The sequence below is a fragment of the Gopherus evgoodei genome, chromosome 4, assembly GCF_007399415.2.
Source record: "Gopherus evgoodei ecotype Sinaloan lineage chromosome 4, rGopEvg1_v1.p, whole genome shotgun sequence".
Lineage (NCBI taxonomy): Eukaryota > Metazoa > Chordata > Testudines > Testudinidae > Gopherus > Gopherus evgoodei.
Genome location: NC_044325.1, coordinates 108,504,535 through 108,529,712, shown reverse-complemented (window position 1 = coordinate 108,529,712; position 25,178 = coordinate 108,504,535). Strand labels below are relative to the sequence as shown.

Sequence of the window (25,178 nt, the reverse complement as noted above, 5' to 3'; positions counted from 1 at the left end):
TGAATAAAGTTGCAACCTGACTCTTAAAGCCCATCCCCGTATCTGTACTCATGCATTTTTGTGTCCTGATCAGTGAAGTTAATGGCAAAACTTCCATTGACTTAAATGGGGACAGGACTTCATCCATAGATTTTAAGGTCAGAAACAAGCATTATGATCATCAGTCTGACCTTCTGCATAACACAGGCCCCTAGATTTCACCCAATGATTCCAATGGACTAGCCAAATGCAATCAGCATTTACTGTATAAGAGATTCAAGCATTTGCAGGTTAATTAGCATAGTTTTAAAGTATTTGTATATAGACAAGACCATCCAGTCCCAAATATACATTTTCCCTTTTTTTGGGGCTAAAAAGTGAAACTTACTGGATTTCCAGTGTCATCATCAAATGTTATAAAAGATTTTCCAACATTAATGGAAATATACTTTCTGCAAATTATTCCAGTATTAAAGCAGTTAACGTTTTCTGTAATGACTGAAAAACTAGTAATTGAAGTGCTCTGCAGAAAAAAAAAATATGTAAACTGAATCAATACTACACTGCTATAGTTATGCATGATTATTTTTTTTCTTTTCCGTAGCAGTAACCTCAATGTGCTGTAAGTATATTTCACCCCAGGCACTCCTGTATTCACATCCTACACATGACAGCAATATTTGTACAAATATGCCTTGTGACGTATCATATGAAAACTAATAACATGTTGGTTATTATATAACTGTAAAATGCAAGTGTTAACCTTATAGGTGAAGTTATTAGTTCCCCTCTGTATGATGTTACAAGAACATGTTTAAGACAAAGACAGCCTAGGCTAGGTAAAGGTAATAAACAGGTCTGTCAAAGGAATGTGGGTTTACCTTAATTTACATATTAGCAGTAAACAACGCCATCAAGTTAAACCAGCAGGGGTTATATCTAGAGTCTGAACTCAAGAGTCAGAGAATTAACATGGATCCTGCCCCAGAGAGACACAGGAGACTGAATCCCCAGGAGGCTTTCCTGACTTGTAAGGTAAAGACAATTTCTTTGGTAATATAAGGGACACAGAGAGACTCCATCTTTATCCTTCACTGTAAGGAAACAAAGGAACCAACCAATTTGATCTCTGTGATGGATCCTGGCCAGGTCAACCAGTGAAGAACTAGAAGGGAGGCTGTGGGTGAGAGAAACCATTTTGAACAAAGACCAGACCTTGCTAGATTATGTTTTAGACTTTTAGATGCGTGATTTTCACTTTTATGTGCTTGTAAGCACTTTAATGTGCTTGTGTCTCTACCTCTATCTCTTTTATTTGTTATCACTTAAGCTATGCCCCTTTGTTAATAAACTCATTTGATTTAATTATAAATTCAATAAAGTGTGTGCTTCTAGTAAGCTCACAAGTTGGAATGTTATACTAATACTTTTTCTGTGAGGTTGTAGTGAGAGGGACTGGTCCCTGCAATAGGATGATTTGGGGGAAAATTCAAGGCTGGAAGGTACTAAGGTCAGCCCTGCAAGAAGTAAACAAGTTGGGCAAAGCCAGGTTGAGGCTTGTGAGCTGTTGGTAGGTTGTTGGGGTAAGAGTTCTGGACCAAAGCTGAACAGCCATAAGATACCCAGGATTATAAGGCAGATGTTGACTGAGCACCTTACTGGCCTGGGTGAACCTCAAACCATTCTAACTAATTCATGGCCCAAAGTTTTAGCAGCGACAAAGTTCATAAAGTGACAGGTGAAAAATCAACATAATGTACTGATAAGCAGGAGGAGGAATGGAAGCTGAATTGTACTCTGCATGTCATAGAAGCCTGGAGATCCTCAGGCCCTGTCAGCTTCATTTGTTTCCCTAGATGTGACTGTACATTTTGTCTTTTTCCTGCTGATACGTTTTGTTCAACATTAGTATATAATACAAAAATAAATTATTTAAATTATAATGTTAATCATACAAATGAAACAATGTGATATTAAATAAAGTGAAGATTTTTTAAAAAGTAGCAAAAAATCTTTGCAAGATTTGCGATTTTTTATCTGGATTTGGGGAGACATTAAAAAAAAATTCTCACCTTAACTAGATGAATCTTACAAGTTCCAATGAAATCAAATGCGAGTCCATCAAATGTCCTGTAATGCCGATCCCCGTATGCAGTACACATTGATGGGCAGGGATGGAAGGTGCATTGAAATGACCCATGCTGGCAGATACTGAAAAGTATGATCAATAGTGTAATATCAAGTGCAGAAACAGACAAATAATCACCATTATTTTACGGATCATTTTTCAAAAATTAGAAATATTAATAAAAAAGCAAAGCCAGTAAAATACAGTTCTAGAAAGTATTAAGGAGTGTGGATAGGTTGCAGACTGAAATGTTATGTAGTAATGATATCAATAAAACCCACCCTGAAAAAAAATATTACATGTTGAATTGATACAGTTTGAAACGACATCCACTGAACTGTATGTTGAATCTGTAGATTCCATAATGTACCAGACACCAGCATTTCTGATATTGAACCAGGAAAAAGAAAATGGTCTCACTATCAAATTTAATACATTACATAGTAGTTCACATCAATAAAAAATCAAACACATGTAACAAAGAATAGCTTGCATACAATATAGTAGTTTGAACAGAAGCTGAATCTTGGAATCAGGTAGTGACACATTAGTAGTAAGTCCAGTTCCAGCAGTCCTTACTCTGTCCTTAATTTAAGGGAGTTTTGCATGATAGAAAAAAATTCAGATTTGCTTAAGTGATTTAGGCCTGGATCCTCAAAGGTATTTAGGTGTCTAACTGAAGATAGGCACCTAAGAATTCAATTATGTGAGCCTTAGAACCTAAATTCCATTTTCAAAGGCGACTTAAGCATACAGAAGGCTTTCAGTAAGACTTAGGAGCTAGAATCCCCAAAGTCTCTTTTGAAAATGGAACTTTGGCACTTTGGGAAATTTTTCCCCCCAAAAAAGGCCTTTGGGACTCAGCTCCTTGATATAATTGTAGCACAGTTACACTAAATATAGTATGTTATATTTTTTCTTTTTCTTAATATGTATCTATGCCACATGTAATATATTTAGTTTGAAAATGAATAACTATGATATACCCGTTGATTAAATGAATGGAAGTCTCATTTCATGAATAAACTATGGGTTGGAGTCATCCTGTGAAATACCTGATACAATGGATATTACTGTATATGGTGACTAATCATATTGAATTATACTGATTCATATATTATGATCTGAAGGAGTAGAAGGTGAATGGTTTTAACAGGAGAAGCAGTTGTCAGGAAGGAAGAAGTGGGTGCAAATGAAAGCAGGCTCCATTTCTCCTTTATTTTGCACGCTTGTTAGTTCCAATACAGTCTCCCTTTCTGACTCCTTAGCATGTAACTTAAACCAATATATACCCATGTAGGCTGTCTTAGCAATGTGCAACTTATCCTGCCATTTACCTCACCTCTCAATTTGGCCCTATGTGTTTGTGTTTTATATAATGATATCTAATTAAGTTGGGATACTGATAGTCAAGATTATGATTCTTCTAACTCCTGCCTATAATGCGACTCCCTTTTTCCAAATAATATGCTGTTATTCAGTCACTTGGGAGTCTCTTGTGATAATATTCCAGTTCTAAATAAAAGTTCTATTTTTAACATTTATTTTAACCCAAATGTAAAAATGACATTACTGGAGATGGAATACTAGAAACTGGTTTGAAAAATATAATCAAGAACAGTAAACAGCCAGACAGATTTCTGCTTACCAGGTATGACAGGAAGAAATGACTTTGTCACCTGGGAAGTACTCCTTTCCTTTCCATGAACATGGGCATTCATCTGGCTCAAAGCATGCATCACCATGTTTAACAAGGCTGTCAAAAAAACATCAAGTATGCATTCAATGCAAATATATTTTTCAGATCTATACATTTATAAATCTTTTCACTGATCTTTTAAATAATTTGTAATTAACTCCACAACATTTTTCTTTAAAAAGCAACTGCAGTATTTTAAATCCTTTTGGGAACTCAAAAATACATTTTTTGTTCCTAATACAAGTTTTTTACCAGTACTTACACATTTCCATTCACAGGCATCTGAATATTCCACCCTTAATTAAAGTTAAACAGTGGAATAGAACACTAAGCTCTAACTCCGTAAGAGTTATTTGTAGATGCATAGATTTTAAAGCCAGAAGGGACCATTAGATCAATCATCTAGAATGACCTCCTGTACATCACACGCCATAAATTTCATCTAGTTACTTCTGTAATTTGTGTTTGACTAAAGCATATGTTCCAAAAAAGCAGCCAGTCTTGTTTTGAAGACATCAAGAGATGGGGAATCCACTACTTCCTTTGGCAATTTGTTCCAATGGTTAAAACCCTCACTGTGAAAAAATTGTCCCTTATTTCTAACTTGAATTTGTCTGACTAACTTTGATCCATTGTTTCTTATTTCTTTTTTTTGCTAAATTAAAGAGCTCTTTGATACCAGTATTTTCTCCTCACGAATGCTTAACCGCCTGAGTGGCTCCAGTGTCTTCAATGGTCAAGTTAACCACATGCATGTATATTTACAGAATCAGGACTTACATTTCTTATTCATGATTATAAAGGTAGTAACTGATGTAATAGATTAAAAAAATGGAACTTCAAGAAGCATACAGGAAAATATCTGAGGATTCCAACAACATATGAAGAAAGGGAGAATTCTTGTTCACTAGCACAAAATATAGCAACAAATACAAAATTTAAAATAAAACCCTGAAACCAACATATCAGGGATAAATAACTGGAGATGTGAAACAGGAAAGATAGACTTAATACATAAATACATGGAATTATTTAAATTTACACAAATACTTGGAAAATACACAGCAAATGATAAATGAACTGTTAAAACAGAGTAACAATTCTCCAATGAATCCAACATAAGTTCTGTGTCAATTTTTTTCTTGTGCAAGTTGATGTACCATTTGATGATGGGAATTCAAAAAGGTCCCAAAGACACATTAATGGATTTCTGAAGTTTCAGTTGTCACCAGTGAAAAACAGATTTATAGAATGAGAATTTTTTAAAAATGTGAATCCTTAGTTAGATACAATAGTAGGAAGTAGACCCTTCGTTGTAAGTCTTATGACTCCACCTTGCATTGAGTTCTACTGGTGCAAACTCCTCTTCCTGTGCAGAAATTGTGGAGAAAAACATGCTACTTGGATAGAAAAGGGGAGAGGGATCCCTTGAAGGCCCCATAACATCTAAAATTATCTTAATTTAAAAAAAAGGCAAGTTTTGACATTTACTCTCTTTGGGCAAGAAATAATCATAAGTATTGCCAGGCTGATGTTGGTTTCTTTGAAAAGTAATTAGATTTTAAGAATAAAAGTTCTTCTCTGCTACATGCATGCAGAGAATTTCCCTGAGAAAGTCCACTAGACTAGTCCAATTTACTCAGAAAAGTCATATCTGTTGCTCACCATTGTAATATGTGTGTGCTAGATTATCTGAGTCAGGGGAGCAGCTCATCATTGATAGTCATTTCCTGGACAAACTGGTTGGTGTCACCATTTTTTTCTCTGCAGGAACGCAGAGGAAAAATTAAATTATTGCATCAAATGCATTCAGCACAGCACTTATTCCTTGTGTACACTGGGAATTAGTGTTTTGTAAACAAAGTTCTGCGATTATAACCTAGACCCCAATTCAGTATGAATTAAAACAAAAAACAACAAGAACTTCTCCACTCTGGGGCTCTTTTACTGGGAACACGGTACCACCACCAGGAAAACACTAAACTGAAAGACTATAATTTCTTTAGAGTATTTGAAATGTCCTTTGTAAGTTATACCCATTTCAAGTTTTCTGTCACTTATTGGACAGTTTAACTACAAGACCAAAATTCCCACTGGTTTAAGCTACAAACTGAATAGGCCACATTCAGAGACAAAAAGCATCAGGTTGACAAGCTAAGACCAAATGCAAGTTCCATCTCTGTAATATAACACTTGATAAAATAAGTGATAACAGCTCTCTCTCTTGTAAAGCCAATAGGCTGATTTCAACAATTTAAGAATTCATAACAATATGCCATCTAGAGATGCCCAGAACTCTCCCTTTTCTTCTGAAGTATCAGACATTATTTCTACCACCTATTTACGTGCAACCTAAAGATCAGTGCTACGGGTACACTTATTTCTACTTTCCTTCATCAAACTCAACCTGTATTGAATCAAATTCATTGCCACCTTATTAGGCTCCTGCATTCATTTAAATAATGTCCATGGGAGTGGAGCAGAGGATTATTAGAAGCAAAAATGGCATTTTTGAGTGAATAAAAGCCTAAGGGATAAATGTTTCTCACTTTTGCCAAGCTCAAGTACCTGGGCTTGAGAAGTAAAGAAGCATCTCCACAGGCTGCACCAGCAAGAGAGTCACTCCATGGTCACTACCACAGTGCTGGCCTTTCTGTAGGCTCAGTGCATGGTTCACTCACTTCCTTCCACTATGCAAAGTCATATAGCCAGTGAAATTCCCTGGTCCCACCCACAAATTTGCCTCTGGGGCTTCTCTCTCCCCCTCTGCAAACGCCTCAGATTTTGCCCACAAATGATACACCCATGATGCAAGGTAGGTATCAGGTGGGAGGGAAACTACAAATACCAGTTATTGTGAGTGTACTCCAATGCCATGAATAACATTCTTACCAGCTGACAGGAGAAACAGAGGCACAACAAAACTGCTGTACCCTGTGCTTATTATTAGTATTACTGTAGCATCTAGTGGCCCCATTGGAGAGGATTCACTGGCGGGCCTAGTGGAATTAATTTGTTCCTGGAGAATGTTCCTGCTGGCGGAATTATGCTGTTGTAACATTAATTAATTGTCAGGGCACTTTAAGAGCTCTTGAATAGTCAACTGTTTACTATTGGTTGACAGGGTTGCCAAGTGGCATCTTGAGCAACACTAACATTTTGCATCTGTAATGGGGAGGACTCACCTCTTGAGTGCCTCCTAGGCGCTGGGTGTGGTACCACCATCCTTTTTTCACCCCTAGCGCCACCTGTGGACTACTATACAATCTTGGTGAGTTTTGAGTGGCTTGGCTTGATTCTTCTTTTTAGCAGAGGTCAGGTTATGGCTTTGCCTTGCAGCTTTGTTTTGATCCCATATCATTAGACCTAGGACAGGGCAGCTCTGAATTTCATCAGCCTGTGGTCCCTGCTGGCTCAATCCATCTTTATGATGCAAAGTGATTGCACTCTACGTGAGTCCAAGTCTTTTTTCAGGATGGCTACTTCAGCCTTCAGGCTTTCCATGTCTTTAACTTTAGCCATGCTGGACTTTAGCACCACCTGGACCTTAAGCAAGTTCAAAAGCTTAGTCAGGTTCTTCTGCAGCAACAAACACTGCTGTTCCACGGTGTCTTTTTCAATTCTGAGATGGGCCAGGTCCTGTTCCTGCAGCATACCTTAGGCTAAGATTTGCTCCCTTGAGGAGCGCTTTATTAGTGTTCTTGCAAGGCCTTAACCTTTTGGACCGGTAGCATGTGCATTTGTGCCATTTCCTCTTTGACCCTATCCACTGCCACAATCCTATCTTCTACCTTTTTCTATTCCAGTAGGAGTTAGGTTTGTTGGGTAGCCATACAAGCTACTACAAATACTGCAGCCTCCATAGTAGATACAACTGTTGTAATGGTGGTTGTCAATACCAAGTCCTTCACTGGATGGTGAATCCACACACTTACAGCATCTTCCTGGGTGCTTGAATCCTTACTCCATTCTTCTGTGGGATTTAAGTTTCCTGGTCAGCAGTCACTATGCTTTATACTTCAAAGTCCATGCTTTTACACTTGTCATACCTCTCTGCCCTCTCCTGGACCATCAACCTCAGTCCCCTCAGTTCCTCCATTTGCTCCAGGAGGTGGTTTTTGGCTCGGACAGACTGAATCCACTGTCCTATGAGCATCTCTTCGCTCTGCTAGTGTGCTCCAAATTTACACCCCAGCTTACTGTGCACTAACTGTTCATCCAGACAAGCTCTCAGAAAGTGAGTGAGTGCTCAGGAGTGTTTCTTGTGTAGAAATTGTGTTGATTAAACACATTGAACTAAATTCTGTCTTTACACACCAGCCACACTATTGCCTTGTATGAGTTGCATGTATTTAAACTGAGGGCAGAATTCAGCCCAGAGTTTAGACAGTGTCAGGATTTCAGTGAGGATAAGGTGTGTGTGAGAGAAAAAAACAGAAAAAATTGCTGTCATTCATGTCTGACTGAGAGGATAATATTAGATTTTCCTGAGCTGTGGTTGTCGGAACTTTCTATTCACATATAATTAATCAAAAAATCAATCATGCTTTTCTTGGTATGAATGTGTATATATGTATATGTGCCAGATGAAATATTGTTGGATTGTGTAGTTTTTACCTGTAGCATAGCAGAATAACAAGTTATCTGCTAAATGACCAACCTCACTTTATGGTTGAAGTAGTTTTCAACAAGGAGGACAATTCAAGGGAAGTTAGCAGATGAGTAGATTTATGCATCTTTGCCAGTTAATAAATAGCAGCTGCTTTCTGGATTCAAATCAAATAGCTACCTGCTTTGTACTTTGCACAATGTTAGCATAAGAACTATCTGAATTGAACTCAACTACGCTCACAGAGGGGGAAAAAAGTAAAACAACTGTAACTATAATAACTGTAATATAATATATATGTTTCCTGCTGTTAGGAACTACCTTCAGCAAAATGAAATGTGTCACTTCTGAAGTAAAATGAACTTCAGAAGATGGTAGAGATGATACTGTTATGCTAGTGGCTAGGAGCAATCTCACTGAAGCTGGTGGATATAACAGCTATCTTCCATTTAGGTTAAATGAGGGAACATTAAATGCCCCTTCATTTAGAGAGAGCTGAAAAAATAGTCCATCCAAAATATATGCTACATGTAAGGCCACTCAAAAATCAAACTGTGTGGATAGAAGGGTTTCACTGCATGCCGAATGTAAATCCTGAGGTAGGGGATTCATTTGATTGTGGCTGTGTGTCTGTGTGTGAGAGAAAAGGGGCAGATGCACCACAGAAACACACAGAGAAGGCAGGAGAAAGCCAAGGACTGCCAGAGAACAGCTTGTAGCATTATCCTGAGAAAAAGCTGAGAGCTTTTTGCTGAAGTGCTGGCTGGAAAGACACTTGGAACGGTGAGCAGAGAAACTGCCTCCTGCCATTTGATCCTTCCGTGTTCAGGAAACAGGACCGTTTCTTTGTAAATAAAACAGGACTGAACCAAAGAAATAACTGACCATGTCATCAATTTCTCCTCCTAATGGAAATAACTTGCTAGACCCTGAATTTTGGCTAAATGCTGGGGTCAAAAGAGGTAACAATATAATACATTGTAACAATAATATAAAGGGCTATAGTGGTGGACATTAAAAAGTCAACATTTACAATGAGTTATCAGTCAGTAACACAGATATAATATGTTCCTATGCTCACAATAGGAAAGAAACGTGACTTCTCAAATTTCTGTGTGGTAAGTGTTGGCAAATGTTGACTTAAATGGTGATCACTGCAATAAGTTTTTTAAAAGTGTAACCTGAAAATGCAACCAATGAATTTCTAAAATCTCAAAATGTCATTAGAACAGGAAACAATGTAATGGTAAGTCTATCTTTGATATATTGCAAGCATTTTCTGGAATTCATTAGTACCCCTTTAGCATGACTAGTGGGGAAAAGGTGCTTAGAAAATAAACAGACCTGGCATTTGGGGGAGATCTAGAAGCACTGCAGCATGTTAGAGAGCAGCAAATAAATACAGCAAACGGTAAGAGAAACAAAGTATTCACTTTTGCTTCTTTAACTATAGCACTAGAGGTACATTCAGTCTCGAGGAAACAAAAAGTCTCCTTATGTCCCCTTCCTCGTCTCAATAGCGTACTATCCCATCAGTCATCCTATAACAATACTTTTGAAAAACCGAAGTCAACACCAGCAAACACCACTTCACCAGTATGAATATCAGATCTGGAAGCACTCAGCTGGAGGTTGTACTTCAATAGATGTTGATTCAGTATATATAATAGCATAATGCTTTAATGGGCAGGTAGTGGAGTACAGAGCCAAACACGCCTCCAACACTTAGGCAAACAGGTATCCACTGATCCTGAGGAATTCAAGTATTTATGAGTGACCATCCCACATCTCTGTTTAACTTAAAAGAGCAATGAGGGGGAAAAGGTTAATAAAGGTGAATCATGTGGGAGTTTGGGGGGTACCCATTAACAAAGCGTCAGAGTGCATATTGTTTTTAGTTTTTTTGCATTAAAAATGTAAAATTAAATGCTCTTTCCTTAAATCCTGTGTAAATAAAAAACATGAATAAGTCATTTGGAAAAGATGATATTTTGACATGTACCAATAGGAGAGGACTTACAACTGAGCTTTGAGAATTTATATCTTATGCATGGTGCAGGAGATATGATCACCGTGACACCACTCAAAAGTATGTTTGTCATAAAAGGTGGCTTTATAAAATGTTGGAGACAAAATTACATTCCTCCTACATTGTTAAATTTATCTGGCCATAGACAGATATTTTTAAGATTACATTAAATGCATTGTTTACTTTGTGCAAATTAAAAAGTGATGATTTTTCTTTTTAAAAAACCTTTCAGGAATTCATTTAAGCTTCTTACATGTTATTTGATCTGGTATGCGACCTGTTTATTACAAAAATACAATAAGAAGCAATTCTCATTTTGGGGGATGGGAGGGAAACAGGCACAATATTTCTGGATGGATTATAGCATCTCATTACACTTGGAATGCTGCAATTTTCAGTTTACTTAATATCATCTTTTTTGTGGTTCTAATTTATAAGAGCAAGCCTAAGCCTAAGAAAAAAATGACCCAGTTGGTCAACTTTGCCCAATGTTAGCCATATATACTAAGAAAGAGTGTTCTCCAAGACCATTTTAAAATATATAGCTCTCCAAAGGTGCAGAGCAGGCCTAGCCATAGTAAAAAGCATTTCATGAACTGCATTCTAGTCTAGAGTGGAAAAAACAAAAACAACCCCCTCATTACTATTTAATAAATGAAAAAGTGTGATCTGGAAACACTAATGTCAAAGGATAGTACCATGAAACTACATAATATCTTATTGATTTTATGGCTAGGTGCACCGCAAGTCAGAAAATAATTGTTTGGGGATTTATACTACCAAGAAAAATATATTCCAAGTTTGCTTCTTGTCCTGTGCAAGTGCTAAGCATTGTCACCTGCATTAAGGCTGGTTTTAACCAACATTTGACTAAATCATTTTGTGGATTATTCCTTGAGGACATCCTTCAATGATCACTGGGCACACTGGTCCTGGTTTTTATCTCTTTTACACTGGTGTGAAACTGATGGGCAAAACAGCTACTTTCCATTTAGGTTGAATGAGGGAACATTAAATACCCCTTCGTTTAGAGAGAGCTGAAAAAATTGGCCACCCAAAACGCAGGCTACACGCAAGGATCTCTTAGTATAAATCTGGAGCAAATCTGTGGAAGTCAAGAGCAGGTAAAAGGTGTGACAGCCTGTCCTATGGCCTGTCAGGACCCTGTTGCTGCAGCCAATGTGGTCAGGACATTTAAAGGGGGAAATGTCACGGACCAGCAGCAGTATCATCTTACCCATCTCTGTGTGAGGTTCCTTAAAATAGACACCTAACGAGAGGGCCATAGCACAATGTATTTAGAATACAAATATAAATACCTAACAGAATTATCTCTTATATGTTTAAAAATATGATTTATTTTAGTCTTGCAGGTTATTATATATCAATGAGGGTTGTTTCCAAACATAAACATGGATAGTCTGTTGCATGTTCCTAGAAATAACACTAGTGATGTCTCTGTCCATTAAATAAAGTCAGCTAGAGCAGTGCTGGGATTAGACAATGAAAGGCCCTTCTTTCCCCCAATGTATTCTGTAAGAACTAAGACTAGTGCAACCACCAGGTCCATAGTAGTTAGTCTATGCTTACTACAGAGAGACAGAGATTAGTAGTGACATGATGTTCTATAACGCTACATACCTATTCTAATAATGATACCTAGCTCTTATATAGTGCTTTGCATTCGTAGGTCTTAAAGTGCTTTACAAAGGAGGTCAGTATCATTATCTACATTTTATAAAGGGGGAAACTGAGGTACAGAGAGATGAAGTAACTTGCCAAAAGACACACAGCAGGCCGGTCACAGAGCTGGGAGTAGAAGTTAGTTCTCCTGAGTCCCAGCCCAGTGCTCCATCTATTAGGCCACACTGCTTCCTCTTTATACCAACATACATTTGTTTAGATTTTTAGAATTATTTCTGCACAAGAAAGAGCTATGCCTCTTAACCAAAGAGAATCACAGTAACAAGGCCATTCTTAAAAGGTGGGCACAGCAAGAAAAGCAAAAGAATCACAGGCAGACTGAGCTTTTTAACTGTATATAATGACACAATTTATCCAGAATATTCAGGAGTTATATCAAGTAACAGCATGTCCAGGACACAAAAATGACACAGATTCTAGAAATGGATGTTTCACCTTTCTTTTCTGATATATTTCAGAATGGTAGCCGTGTTAGTCTGTATCAGCAAAAACAACGAGGAGTCCTTATGGCACCTTAGAGACTATTTGTTAGTCTCTAAGGTGCCACAAGGACTCCTCACTGTTTTTTCTAATATAGAATCAGAGCTTCCTTTCCAGTACCCCTTTTGTAGTATCTCACTCAAAGAGGTCACTCCTACTAATCCTTCCAGCTAAATTTTAGTAACATAATAGATCTCTAGATGGTCAGCAAATAGCATGGAACTAAGAAAGAGCCAATTACATATCTTATGATTGGAAACACAGAAGTCCTATGAGAAAGGGATGAGTAGCAGGACTATCGGGTGGCAGTTGTGAAGAAGATGATACACACCTTTGTATGAACATAGATCACAATTTGCCTCCAACTTCCAAGACCAAGGGCTGAGGTTTTTCACTTGCATTGCTTAGTTCTGAGATGGTAGATGATGATCCTCTCAGGATCCATTGAGAACACAATCACTAGTAGCAGCAGTTGTGTGACTGTTCATTTTTTTAAAAAAGATTGATCCCAAGATTAGTGGCATGAAGAAATAAGGGATGGAATATCATTACAATGGAAAAAATGACAGCTAACTTTATATAAGGATCAAGCAGATTTCATGATGTCTGGTTACCATTTTTGGAGCTTGAACAAAATAAACTGATACCGATGAGGTTGATCAAACACAAATGGATGTTGTAAAGATGACAAATATTCAGCAGAAGTTGAGTAGGGCAAATGATTCCCATATGATGGGACATATACACCAGCTGATTATGACTTAAATGATGTAGAGAGGGAAAAATAACAGAAGGGAAAAGCTTCTGGAAGATCTAATAAATAGGTATAGCCAAGCAAAGAAGATGGAATGATATTATGGACACTGCAAACTATTGACTACACCTTCTCAATTGTGTTTGTGTTATTGCCATCGGAAGGCCTGAGGTCTTGTTGATTCTTTTCAGGTTAAATAAGATGAAATTAGTATGCAAGGTATATGGAATTGTGTTATGGCTCTGGATAAGATTCATTATCCTGCACAGAAATGTGAATTTACTAGATTAAAGTTATGAGAATAAACACCTGTATAAAGTAAATTAGATTTTCCCAGCTTATCTGTGTTAATAATGATAAAAGTTACTTTAACTTTTAAAAAATAGATTACCCTGTTATTCTTGCTCCTTGTTGATCTTTCCAATATGAAGTACTAGAAAATGGATAGTCAAAAAGGAATATGCAGTGGGAATATCCTGATAGTCAATTCTCTCTCCTGGAAGACATGAGCATGCGTCCTCTCCCATGAGCACATGCTTATTTAAAATACTGAAATATCTACAAAGTGTTCCACAAAGCTCACCTATAAGGAAGAGTGAAAGTTCTCTTTGTAAAGGAATGCTCATCTATTCATCTTCTTTTCATAGTGTCAGCAGGGATCAGAAAACAAAGACCAGAGAATATCTTGGCTGTTCCCAGCCTTTTTGTTTAGTTTATAATAGCGGAGGTATGTTTGTCCTCTACTTAAATCTTTAAGTGCTGACAGCATATGACATATTTAATCAAGAATAAAACATTAAGAAGAAATATTTAATTGGCACAGGTATCTTGAATACCCGGGTCAAATGATATGGGGTATGCAGCTTATCCATAATCATCTACCCAATACTGCTTGGAGCATGCATAAAATCCTGCTGGCTATACTGAACAGGTATATGGCAAAGTCATTCAGGTTTAGTGGAGAAGTTAGAAATTTCATGAGGTACAGAAGTTTTGATAATGCCTCCAAATAAGTTAGGATCTACAGTCCCAAGTAAAATAATGGTGCCTCCTCTGACATGTTTACATGTTAAAAACAAAACAAAAAAATCCCACACACTACAACTTCCCTTTGCTTCATCCCAAGGCCCCTCTGTTACGATGTGGAGAAGGAGCTTCTTAGACAATGTGGAGATTCTCTTCACCTGAAGCTGTTTTGATTAATTTTCCCCTTGTAGTACCAGTTAAATCTGCATATTATACACCAAGGTGCATAAGACTGATCATGACCCCATAAGTCAGTGGTGTTCATCCTTTTTGACCTATGGGCCAAACATGTTATTTCAAAAAGACTGAAGCGCTACAAATCAATATTTTGATGCAGATTTTCTCTCCTGTTCCACTCTCTTGCGTTGCTTGAACAGCACAAACAGCAGAAGACATCTACAAGTCTATTGACAGGGATTCCCCTAGCATAGGGGAATCCCCAACAGGTGCAAAGGCAGAGTAGCCAGTTCCTCCATTGCCCCACAGCTCACAGTGCAGTGGGGCAAAGTGGGGGCGTGATGGGACATGTCAGGGACCAGGACAGGGGGCTGGAGCTTGCTGCATTGCTATTGCCATCTCGTGTATAGGTCCTACAACATTGTTTTCAGCTGGCACAAGTTAGCGGAGTCCCCTCGTTACTCTAATCTATGCTGTGTCAGGGAAGCAGGCAGCCATCATATTACTGATTCTTGGCTTCTCCTCTAGTCTCCCTTCTCCCAGGCCGCCTTGGGTAGCTGTGTGAGGGAGGGAAATCATCCTCTCTTTGATGCTTCCTTAGGCTCAGGCAGAGCCTGATAAGTCTCTATCCTTGCCCCACTGGAGTAACAACAACCAAGCAGGCAATGGACAAGCCAGAGCTATTCATGAATTAAAGGGGTGATGCATTTATGTAAAAATATGTACAACAAGTTCACAGAGAAACTGGAGAAACAGAATATATGCACCTGCACACAAAGCAAGGGGAAGCTTCCTTTCTGTTCCACAGATCTCTTATCAGTGAGCTGAACTTCCCTTACATATTCTGTACATGAAGTTTCTACTTGCATGAGTGGAAATTCTGCCTGAGAAATGACTTAAGAATGTACACAGTATAGATTGGAAAGGAGAATTCTGCTCTTCTGAAGTCATAATGCAGACATCCATAGAGGTACTTGCTATTCAGTATCTTTAAGAAGGAATAGAGAACTGAAGGAACACACATCTCTAACAGAAAGGAGCAAAAATTACTGTAAAAGTAAAAATACAATTTACCTTTAGTTAAGTCTGCTGTGTGCCATATGGGAAAATTAATAGGAACATTAAACTATTGCTGTGTACAAAAAGCTGTTTTTGGGGAAAATGAAGGACTAAACTAGGTCAAGTTTCTTTGCAAACTTTGGAATACAAAGGCTGTCTGTCTAAGAAAGGGGAAATAATTGCATGCAAAGCATGATGATGGCCTCTTTGTTGCATTAATATCATTAGCCAATTCCTGGGCATGCACACACACAAAAGTTTCCCTCTCATATTTTTTAAACTACTTAAAATAGGCACTGAAATTCCAGTTAATCTTCAGGTTTCATTCTGACAAAATCCACTTATAAATAGTTATTCTTATAAATAGTTATGCTTTAAGACCCATATCTCCTGCTCCAACTGAAGCTAAAGCCTTGATCCTAGAGGGGGAAAAAGGGAAAGTTATTTTAATAAACCAGATGATAACTTATCTCAAGGGCAATAGGAAAAATAGGTTTGAAGTCATAATAAATGAGAGCTTCCCTTTTCCAGTGATAAACAGGCATTGGATGAGCCAGATCCATAATCAACTCAAAGGAAAGCTTGCAATGGATCAGGGTCAAAATTGTATTCTGTTAAACTGGGACACTAAGCAACTGAGGAGTACAGAAACGTACTATTGCTTTCTGCCTCGATGTTCTGATTAAAGACCATAAAAACTGTTGGGTTATGCTAAGTTATATCTGTTCTTTAGCAAACAATTGGAGTTTTAGTTTGAAGAATCACAACTAATTGTGTTATGAATAGGTCATTTTTTTCCCTCTTTCTTGTGACAGAGCATGGATGTACAGAAATATTCCAAGAATCAGAGAGAGAGAGAGAGGAGAAAATCTTGATGCTAAAAATTCTGAGAAGATATTGGGTCATGAAAACTATGGATGAAATATTTCTTATAAAAGGAGCAGGACCTAAGTTTGTCAGTGAAGAACAAGCTATGGCAACATTACATAGACTATATTCTCGGAAAAATTTTCCTCCTGCAGTCATACTTCAAAAAATGGAGGGAGAAGTGTTATTTCATATTGTCCTAACACTAACTGATGTAAACTGACTGAGATACTGAAAATACAGATACTTTAAACTATCAGATATAATAAACTACTCATTTTATATGCATCTTAGATTTCATGTGATACTATTTGATCAAGAGCTCTAACAGAATGTACTCTGAGCTCAAGAAAGAAAGAATCCTAGAACAATGATGTGAAGTGCTTGCCTGTCTGCTAGGATCTAAAATTGTTTTTAAATATATTTCCAACTCTTCATATACTGCATCAAGACAGTCTCCGTGTTAGATGAAGCCAAGTTTAATGTTTTGGCCAATTGTTTTAGTGAAAAAACTGGAAGCAGCTTCAACCTACAATATACTTGCTATAAATAATACCAGAACTTGTTTATGCTAAGAAATTTGCCCCAGTTTACTAAATCAACTCAAGAATATCAATCTACTTAAACTGATACAAACTCCTAATACAGACACATTTAATTTAATTTAACCCTTGTTTCAATCACGTTAGTTTTTAACAGTAAATTACCAAATTAATCTAAACCAATTTAAGTAAAACCTCACGAAGATAATGTCATGGCTTGAGTAAAAGTAAATGTATGTCTTGGATCATAATAGAAGAGTTTTAAGAACAACCCATTTCCTTCCTAAATTGACTTCAATTATGAACATTATATGTATGTAATATATGATCATTTTAGTAGAATATGCAAATTGTCAGCATGTAAATAGCCCTATATAATAAGTACAACTAAAGACATACCTCAGATAATTCAGTTTGTGTGTGGGAATGATTGATACTGGGATTACTGTTCAAAACCCCAAACCATGATACTTGAGATCACATTACTATTTCATCTTTAAATTTCATATATTTTATTAATTTTGTAAAGCAATAGCCACACAAACCATAAATCACAACAAATAAATGCCAGTGGGTAGCTGAATAATGGCTTTATGAAGAAACCAAAACATATATGAAAGAAATTTTAACTAACTAAATAAATCTGGTGTCATGTAAAATTCTATATATGTACTGTGAAAACCATAACACAACTCTGCATTCATATAAAAAGAGATGAGTGATACTGAATCAATTAACAGATTACCTCTTTAATGGAAGGTATTTAATATATCTCCCTTATTTTTTCAACCTTGTGATGTCTCCCTCCTTTTTCATCGTAACTTTTTCATATTTAAATGATGAAACAAACTACATTCAGACAAAGTATGCAGGAGCTTTGGGAGAAAATCCTACCAATTATTTAGAATTATCTTGGTTTGTCAATACAGTAAAGGCTGACATATTACCATTGTCAGACTGGTAATATGTATGGATTCACTTAATTCTTGGACTGACACAATATCATCATGTCATAAGACATGCAGTTGTAAATTTAAAAAAACAATTCATACTGATTCCTCCTTGGTGTCAGAGCTCTTATTTAATTTTTTTGTTCAATAAACCCCTTGTTTGAAGGCTTTGAATTATGTGTTTTTTTCTTTTGTTCAGGTAAAAGGTATACAATTCCCATCTATTTGCCCCGTCCGAGTTTTAATTGCTTAGTAAGGCTCAAGGTCTGTGTCACACATTTAATATTCATCTGCTCCCTCTACAAGGTCAGAAGAGGATGATTGCTTTTTTACTAGTATTTATTCTAATTTATCCCCATGACATCTTATCTCCTAACCTTTGATCTTTGCACTACAGGAAACAATGTTCAGTGCATGTTCCAAAAGGTCCCTATCAGTAATGAGAAAAATTACTCTGACCCCAAATGTAGTGATCCGTCTATATATTGTACTTCTACTATTGCAGGGAAAGAACATTCCAAAAATTGATATTTCTCTGAGAAAAAAAATACTTTTAAATTTTGTGTATTTATCTTTAATTTTCAGGTATGTGCATTTGTTCTCATTATATTATTAGGTAAACTAGATCTTCTCTATATTCAATAAAATTAAGCTCATCTGGCTGTCATTGTAGCTAAGACTGCATGTCTTTATAAGATCAGTAGGTCTTGTCTTAAATATATTTATAACTCATGTCTACAAATCTTTATTTTTTCATTTTTGATTTATGACCAATATTTTTCTGCATCAACTTTAACTGCTTGGATTTTTGGACTTTAGGAAACAACTGTTATGGAAAAGCTAATCAGGATTTCTAAGTCAGCGCACTCATTTAAAATGTTGGAGTATTAGCAGAAGGAATTATAACATAAAATCATTTTGGGGGCTGTATTCAGATCAAATATTCAATTTCATAGTTAAGAACAAATGTTCTGGCTCAGTGTATACAAAGTGTAATACAAATTTAAGAATGTTATATCAAAACTTCTCCCAAAAAATAAGAATATTAGAAACACTACTTTGTCTTCTAATTCACAGAACAATGTTCACTCTCCAGCTATCCTGGTCAACTCAGCTGGCACCAGTAGAGATACTGGGCCAAATTTTCAAAAGTGGCCTATAATTTTGGGTACCCAACTTTACATGTTACATCTTAGTATTCAGAACTGGCAATAACCCACTGCTCCAAATGACTTCATCTGGAAATATTTCTACATCTTGTGGGATGCACCTAGGGGAAGAACACAACTGCAACAAGCAATCACTTTTAAAGCAAGTATCTAGATTTTTCCTGATCTCAACAGAAAATAATATTCCAACTGTAGCTCATGACAACCGCAATCTATTATATAGATCTAGTTTTAATGACTGAGTCACTGAGGCAAGACAGCAGAATTAATGTCCTGTCAGCTTTCATTTATGTTTACTGTATGCTCCACTAAATCAGAGATGTTTCTCTGGCACAAAGAATGAAGCTAAAAATCCCTCCTTAGCTCTTCTCCACAAAAAAAAAAAAAAAAAAAAAAAAAAAAAAAAAGGCATCAACATGCTTAATTGTTGATGAGTCAAAGTTATTCTCATTCATCAGAATATAGAGTTTTGGGGGGAAAATATACTATTAACATATTGAGTACTAATGTGATTCAGATGGTCCTATTTCCTGTCATGGAAATAACTGCAGAAAACATTCCTGTGCATAAATAATTTGACACCTTAGATGGACTTCACATCCACCTGCTGCAGTAATGTGTCTTGCTGACAGACAGAATTGCCAATGAAGTCTAAGTCTTCCTATCTGCCCAAGTATTCATTTTTGGCACCTAAGAGACATTAGATATGATAAAGTGCAAAGTAGGATTCTGTGCCCATATTTCAGTTCAAATGACTTCTTGCAGAAAGTGAGCACTTGCATTTGCCAACTTCCCATCTCAACCCCTTTCCCTCCCTCCCTCCCACCTCTTCCCCATCCAAATGCGACATGGTAGGCCAATAGGAAGACACCGTAAAAAGCTTCTATTTTAACAGACAGAGAGGAATGTAAATGGAGACCACATATATACACATCAATTATGGATACAGAGGGCACAACTTAGTGCAAGAAGTGTTGACACTGCAGTGTGTCTTGACTTTACACACCTATAATTTGCAGAATGTGTCACTTCTTACAGAGATTAAAGATGGATTAACTTTCAAAAACAAAACCTAGTTTCCAAGGCTGTGTAACCTGAGATTTTGGCACCACATTGAGTCAGCTGAAGTGACACATGGCAGTGAGAGCATTATAAATGAGGTGTTCACTTCATTTTGGCTATTTATAGAAATGCCCCCTGTGGAAGGGGCCAAAACACAAGCCTTTGCAGCCAGGTTGAATTTCATAAGAAAAGATTACCAGGGCACAGAAACCTGTTTTGCTGCCACACAGGGGGTTTCACAGAAATAGTATGTAACCTAAGGGATTGTAATAGGTTGGCAGTGTTTGCCTGAAACGTCCAAGCTGTTAACCAGGATCTAGCACTACATTTTTGACAGAGAAAATATTTAAATATTTTCTGTCAATTCTGCCTTATCAGTACAGCTTGACATTTTCAATGCAAATCCTACTCCTGTGATTTCATTTCATAACTCTGTCCCTTGTGAGACCATCCTGTGCACTGAATGAGGCAGGAGTTCTGTGGAAAAAATACTGTGTGATTTCCCTTTCCATTTTCACCCCAACTAAGCCCCCCAAATCTACTGTGGGGAAGGCAAAAAAAACCCACTTCACCTTGGTCAAATTCCTTCACAGCTCCCCAGAAAAGGAGCAACCAGCACAGTGTCCACAGCAGATCCTGACAAAACCCAGTATTCCACCATTTCCATGGGTGGGAGGGTGGCTCCTGCTCCTCTTAGTCCAGATAAAAGGAGAACTTTTCCTGCACCAGCATGGGTCTGTATAGTGCCCCCACATCTTCCAGTCACCTGGGGGTATGGGTCAGCATCTCCAGACCTGATCTGCAGCAGAAAGTCACTTCCTAATTCTCTAGCCCTTAAAGGGGTGCACACCTTTTCCAACAAACCAGACAATGGTCGCCATCGCTTAATGTGCCGTGAGGTCATTTCAAGTTTAGACAAGCCCTAATTCCCATTGAAAGCTAATGGAATTTGGGCACCTAACTGCTAATTGTGCAGTCCTTCTTTGTCTTTTATAACAGCTTTCACTCACACACCAATATGCCATATTTGATGCCAAAACGGTTCAACACGTTTGCTGGTGCAGTATCAGAATAAGCCCTGGCTATGTTTGCGAACCCCTCTGGCCTCATCCTTATTATGAGGTATTAGAGATTTGACACCACTCGTCCATCTTAGGCCTCCAGAAGATTGTGCCATTTGTCTGGTGAGTCCTTAAGAACAGAACTTGCTCCTCCTTCACATCACAAATTCTCTAAGTGTCTTTCACCACAATAAAGACAACCCAAAGCAATAAGCTATTCAACTGCCACTACTGAGAGTACAGCCATCTTTGCTGGTGCAATGAAAGGCATGGGCGCTTTGGACTTACCCTTGTGCACAAACACATCCTGAAAGACAAGGAAGATGTGCTGAGAAGGTGAGATTTAGCAGCTGATTCTCACAGGTTCTCTCTCTGCCAAACTCCAGGTTAGCTTGTGGATTACTACAGTTAACATAAATCTGGCCCGCTGGGCAGTTGTGTACTGGAAAAGAAAATATTGCAGATGTTCATCATTCCTGAAATGTCAGATTTGGTAGAAAGCTTTGAAAATTAATAAGTGCTGATTTAAACCAGAGATTAATTTGACCAATCATGGGGGTGGGTTCATCTATAACTCCTGGTGTCATTAACAGATAGTTAAGGGTTAATGTCTCTCTTACCTGTAAAGGGTTAACAAACAGGGACCCCAAACACCTGACCAGAGGACCAATCAGGAGACAAGATAGTTTAAAATCTCGTGGGAGGGAAGCCTTTGTTTGTGGGTTTTCGGTTTGGTTTTGTTCTCTCTGAGTCCTGGACGGGGCTAGAGGTGTAAACAGGTTTCTGCCAATCTCCCTGCTACAGTCTCTTATCTGTTCAGAACTGTAAGTAGAAAAGGCGGTCATAGTCTTTTAATTTGTTTTCTTTTTCATTTGCATATGTGTACTTGCTGGAAGTAACTTAAATTGTGTTTCTGCTGGAGAAAGTTTCTTTCTATTGTTTATAAGTTGAAAGACCCTGTAACTTTTTACCATCTAAAGTGCAGAGATAATCTGTTACTTTTTTCTTTCTTTTTTTATTAAAAGCTTTGCTTTAAGACCTCTTTGAGTGTTTTCTCCTAGTTAAAGCTCAAAGAAGCTTGAGTCTGTATTGCCTGAGGGAGGGAATGGCAAAGATCCTCTTTGTGTTAGATTCACGGAGTTGAATCAGGTGATCTCCTAGTGTTCCCAGGGTGGGAAGGAGCTGGGGAGGAAGGAGGGAGGGGGAGGAAATGTTTTATTCACCTTTGTTGTGAGACTCAGGGAATTTGGGTTTTGGGACCCCCAGGGAAGGTTTTGGGGGAGACTAGAGTCGATCAGGCGCTCTACTCTAAGTCCTGATTGGTGGCAGCCTATCAGATCTAAGCTGGTAATTAAGCTTAGGGGAATTCATGCTAATACCCATACTGTGGCTTTCCTTGGGTTGTAGGTGGGGTCTTTGGCTGCCCTCAGTTGTAGGGTTTATTGTCGGTGTGCCCTCTGGGGTATTCGTTCCCCTTGACAGTAGTTTTTTTCTTTTCTGCCACTTCCATCCATTTGGCTCCAATCTCCCCCGCCTCGATTACCGTTTTGGGTTTCCCATCTAGGATGTACCTCTCTATTTCCTCAGGAATACCATCTAAGAACTGCTCCATTTGTATCAGGAGATGCAGCTCGTCCATACTGTTAACCTTTGTTCCTGATATCTGGGCTTCATAATTTTTTGCAATGTGGTAAATGTGTCGGGGGAATGACACATCTGGTTTCCATTTTTGGTTTCTGAACCGACGATGGGCATGTTCAGGTGTTTTTCCGCATTCTGTATCTGGCCTTGGTTTGAAAAAGTTTATAGTCGTTCATTTTCCCCTTAGGCATTTCAGCCGCCACCTCTGCTAAGGGTCCACTGAGCAGTGGCCTCAATTCTACCATTTACTGGTCTTCAGAGATGCTGTACCCAAGGCAGGCCCTTTCAAAATTTTCTAAGAAGGCCTCAGTGTCATCACCTGCCTTGTAGGTGGGACATTTCTTGTGATGTGGAACAATCATTGGCGAAGGGTTGTTAGGATTGGCTCTTTTTCTGTTGCTTAGCCTTTTCTAATTCCAGGGCCTGCTGGTAGGTCTCCCTCTGGAGTTCCAGCTGTCTTTAGTGGTCTGCATCTTTGGCTGCTTGCTCTCTTTTGTAGGCTGCCTCTCTGTCTTCTTGTTCTCTTTTGTAGGCTGCCTCTCCTTCTCTTTCTCTCAGCTCCATCTCTTGTAGTTTTTTTTCCATATCTCGCCTGTGGTCTGCCTCTTTGATTTGTGTCTCTGCAACCAGTTTTGCCTTGAAAGTCATGGTTCCTGTTTTCTTGTGTTGGGGTGCCCTCTGGTGTTTTTTTTTTTCTGAACTGCTGGCTCTCTGTTGTCTGCACAGAGTCTTTCTAACAAGCCTTCCCGAATAAAACTAGAACAAAAAGAAACCTTTCATTTGCATGTGTGTTCTGCTGGTGTAGTGCGTTGCTGACCACTTAAGGCTGCTTTGTTTAACAAACGACCGTCGTTAAACCTAATGGCCCTTGCCTGAGGCCATATCTATGCACAGCCAGACCGAGCAAGGAAAAAAAAATCTCTGGCTGTAGGTTTAAAACAAAACCCTTTCTCTCTCTGCTTACAAGCAGCTAGCAGAGAAAAAAAATTATAATCTTACTGGCTTTTGGATTCTTATCTTTCCCGTACGCTGCACACCATGTCATAATATAATTCCCAATTCTGGACCTTAGCGTCCAAAATATGGGTATTAGCATGAATTCCCCTAAGCTTAATTACCAGCTTAGATCTGATAGGCTGCCACCAATCAGGACTTAGAGTAGAGCGCCTGATCGACTCTAGTCTCCCCCAAAACCTTTCCTGGGGGTCCCAAGACCCAAATTCCCTGAGTCTCACAACAAAGGGGAATAAACCATTTCCTTTCCCCTCCCTCCTTCCTCCCCAGCTCCTTCCCACCCTGGGAACACTAGGAGATCACCTGATTCAACTCCGTGAATCTAACACAAAGAGGATCTTTACCATTCCCTCCCTCAGGCAATACAGACTCAAGCTTCTTTGAGCTTTAACTAGGAGAAAACACTCAAAGAGGTCTTAAAGCAAAGCTTTTAATAAAAAAAGAAAGAAAAAAGTAACAGATTATCTCTGCACTTTAGATGGTAAAAAGTTACAGGGTCTTTCAACTTATAAACAATAGAAAGAAACTTTCTCCAGCAGAAACACAATTTAAGCTACTTCCAGCAAGTACACACATTTCATACGCAAATGGAAAAGAAAACAAATTAAAAGACTATGACCGCCTTTTCTACTTACAATTCTGAACAGATAAGAGACTGTAGCAGGGAGATTGGCAGAAACCTGGTTACACCTCTAGCCCCGTCCAGGACTCAGAGAGAACAAAACCAAACCGAAAACCCACAAACAAAGGCTTCCCTCCCACGAGATTTTAAACTATCTTGTCTCCTGATTGGTCCTCTGGTCAGGTGTTTGGGGTCCCTGTTTGTTAACCCTTTACAGGTAAGAGAGACATTAACCCTTAACTATCCGTTTATGACACCTGGTCAGACAGTTAACCCCACACAGCTGCTATGAATCTGATCCAGTTGGAAAAGAAGAAAAAAGATAAATGTATTCTAATGAACCTACTTGCTCATTACTGTGCACTGTTTCCTCCAAGTTTAACCACCAGCCTGGGGAAGGTTCCATAATCCCCCAAGCACAGGAAAGGGCAGTACTACCTAGCTCAGGAGGGAGCCAGAGGCTGCATGTGAGCAGAAGCTGGGAGCTGGTTGTGGAGGGAATAATGGATAACAGGCAGCATGAGAGCTGGATCTGAAAGTCCTGACAGCTGGGCTGAGATTCCCCTGTTGCTGGCAGGGGTCCAGTGGCAGTCAGAGCAACACAGG

The 25,178-nt window shown here is 38.3% G+C and overlaps 1 protein-coding gene across 1 annotated transcript in view; it reads right to left on the bottom strand.

Moving 5' to 3' along the window:
- The window catches only part of OTOG (otogelin), a 175,218-nt gene that overhangs the window by 89,444 nt on the left and 60,596 nt on the right, over window positions 1-25,178 (bottom strand). The window contains exons 22-25 of the mRNA XM_030560499.1: window positions 21,584-21,737; window positions 3,756-3,863; window positions 2,052-2,190; window positions 368-502 (exon numbers count right to left, since the gene is read on the bottom strand). Coding sequence (XP_030416359.1) covers window positions 368-502; window positions 2,052-2,190; window positions 3,756-3,863; window positions 21,584-21,737 — 536 coding nt within the window. The remainder of the gene's footprint in view (window positions 1-367; window positions 503-2,051; window positions 2,191-3,755; window positions 3,864-21,583; window positions 21,738-25,178) is intronic.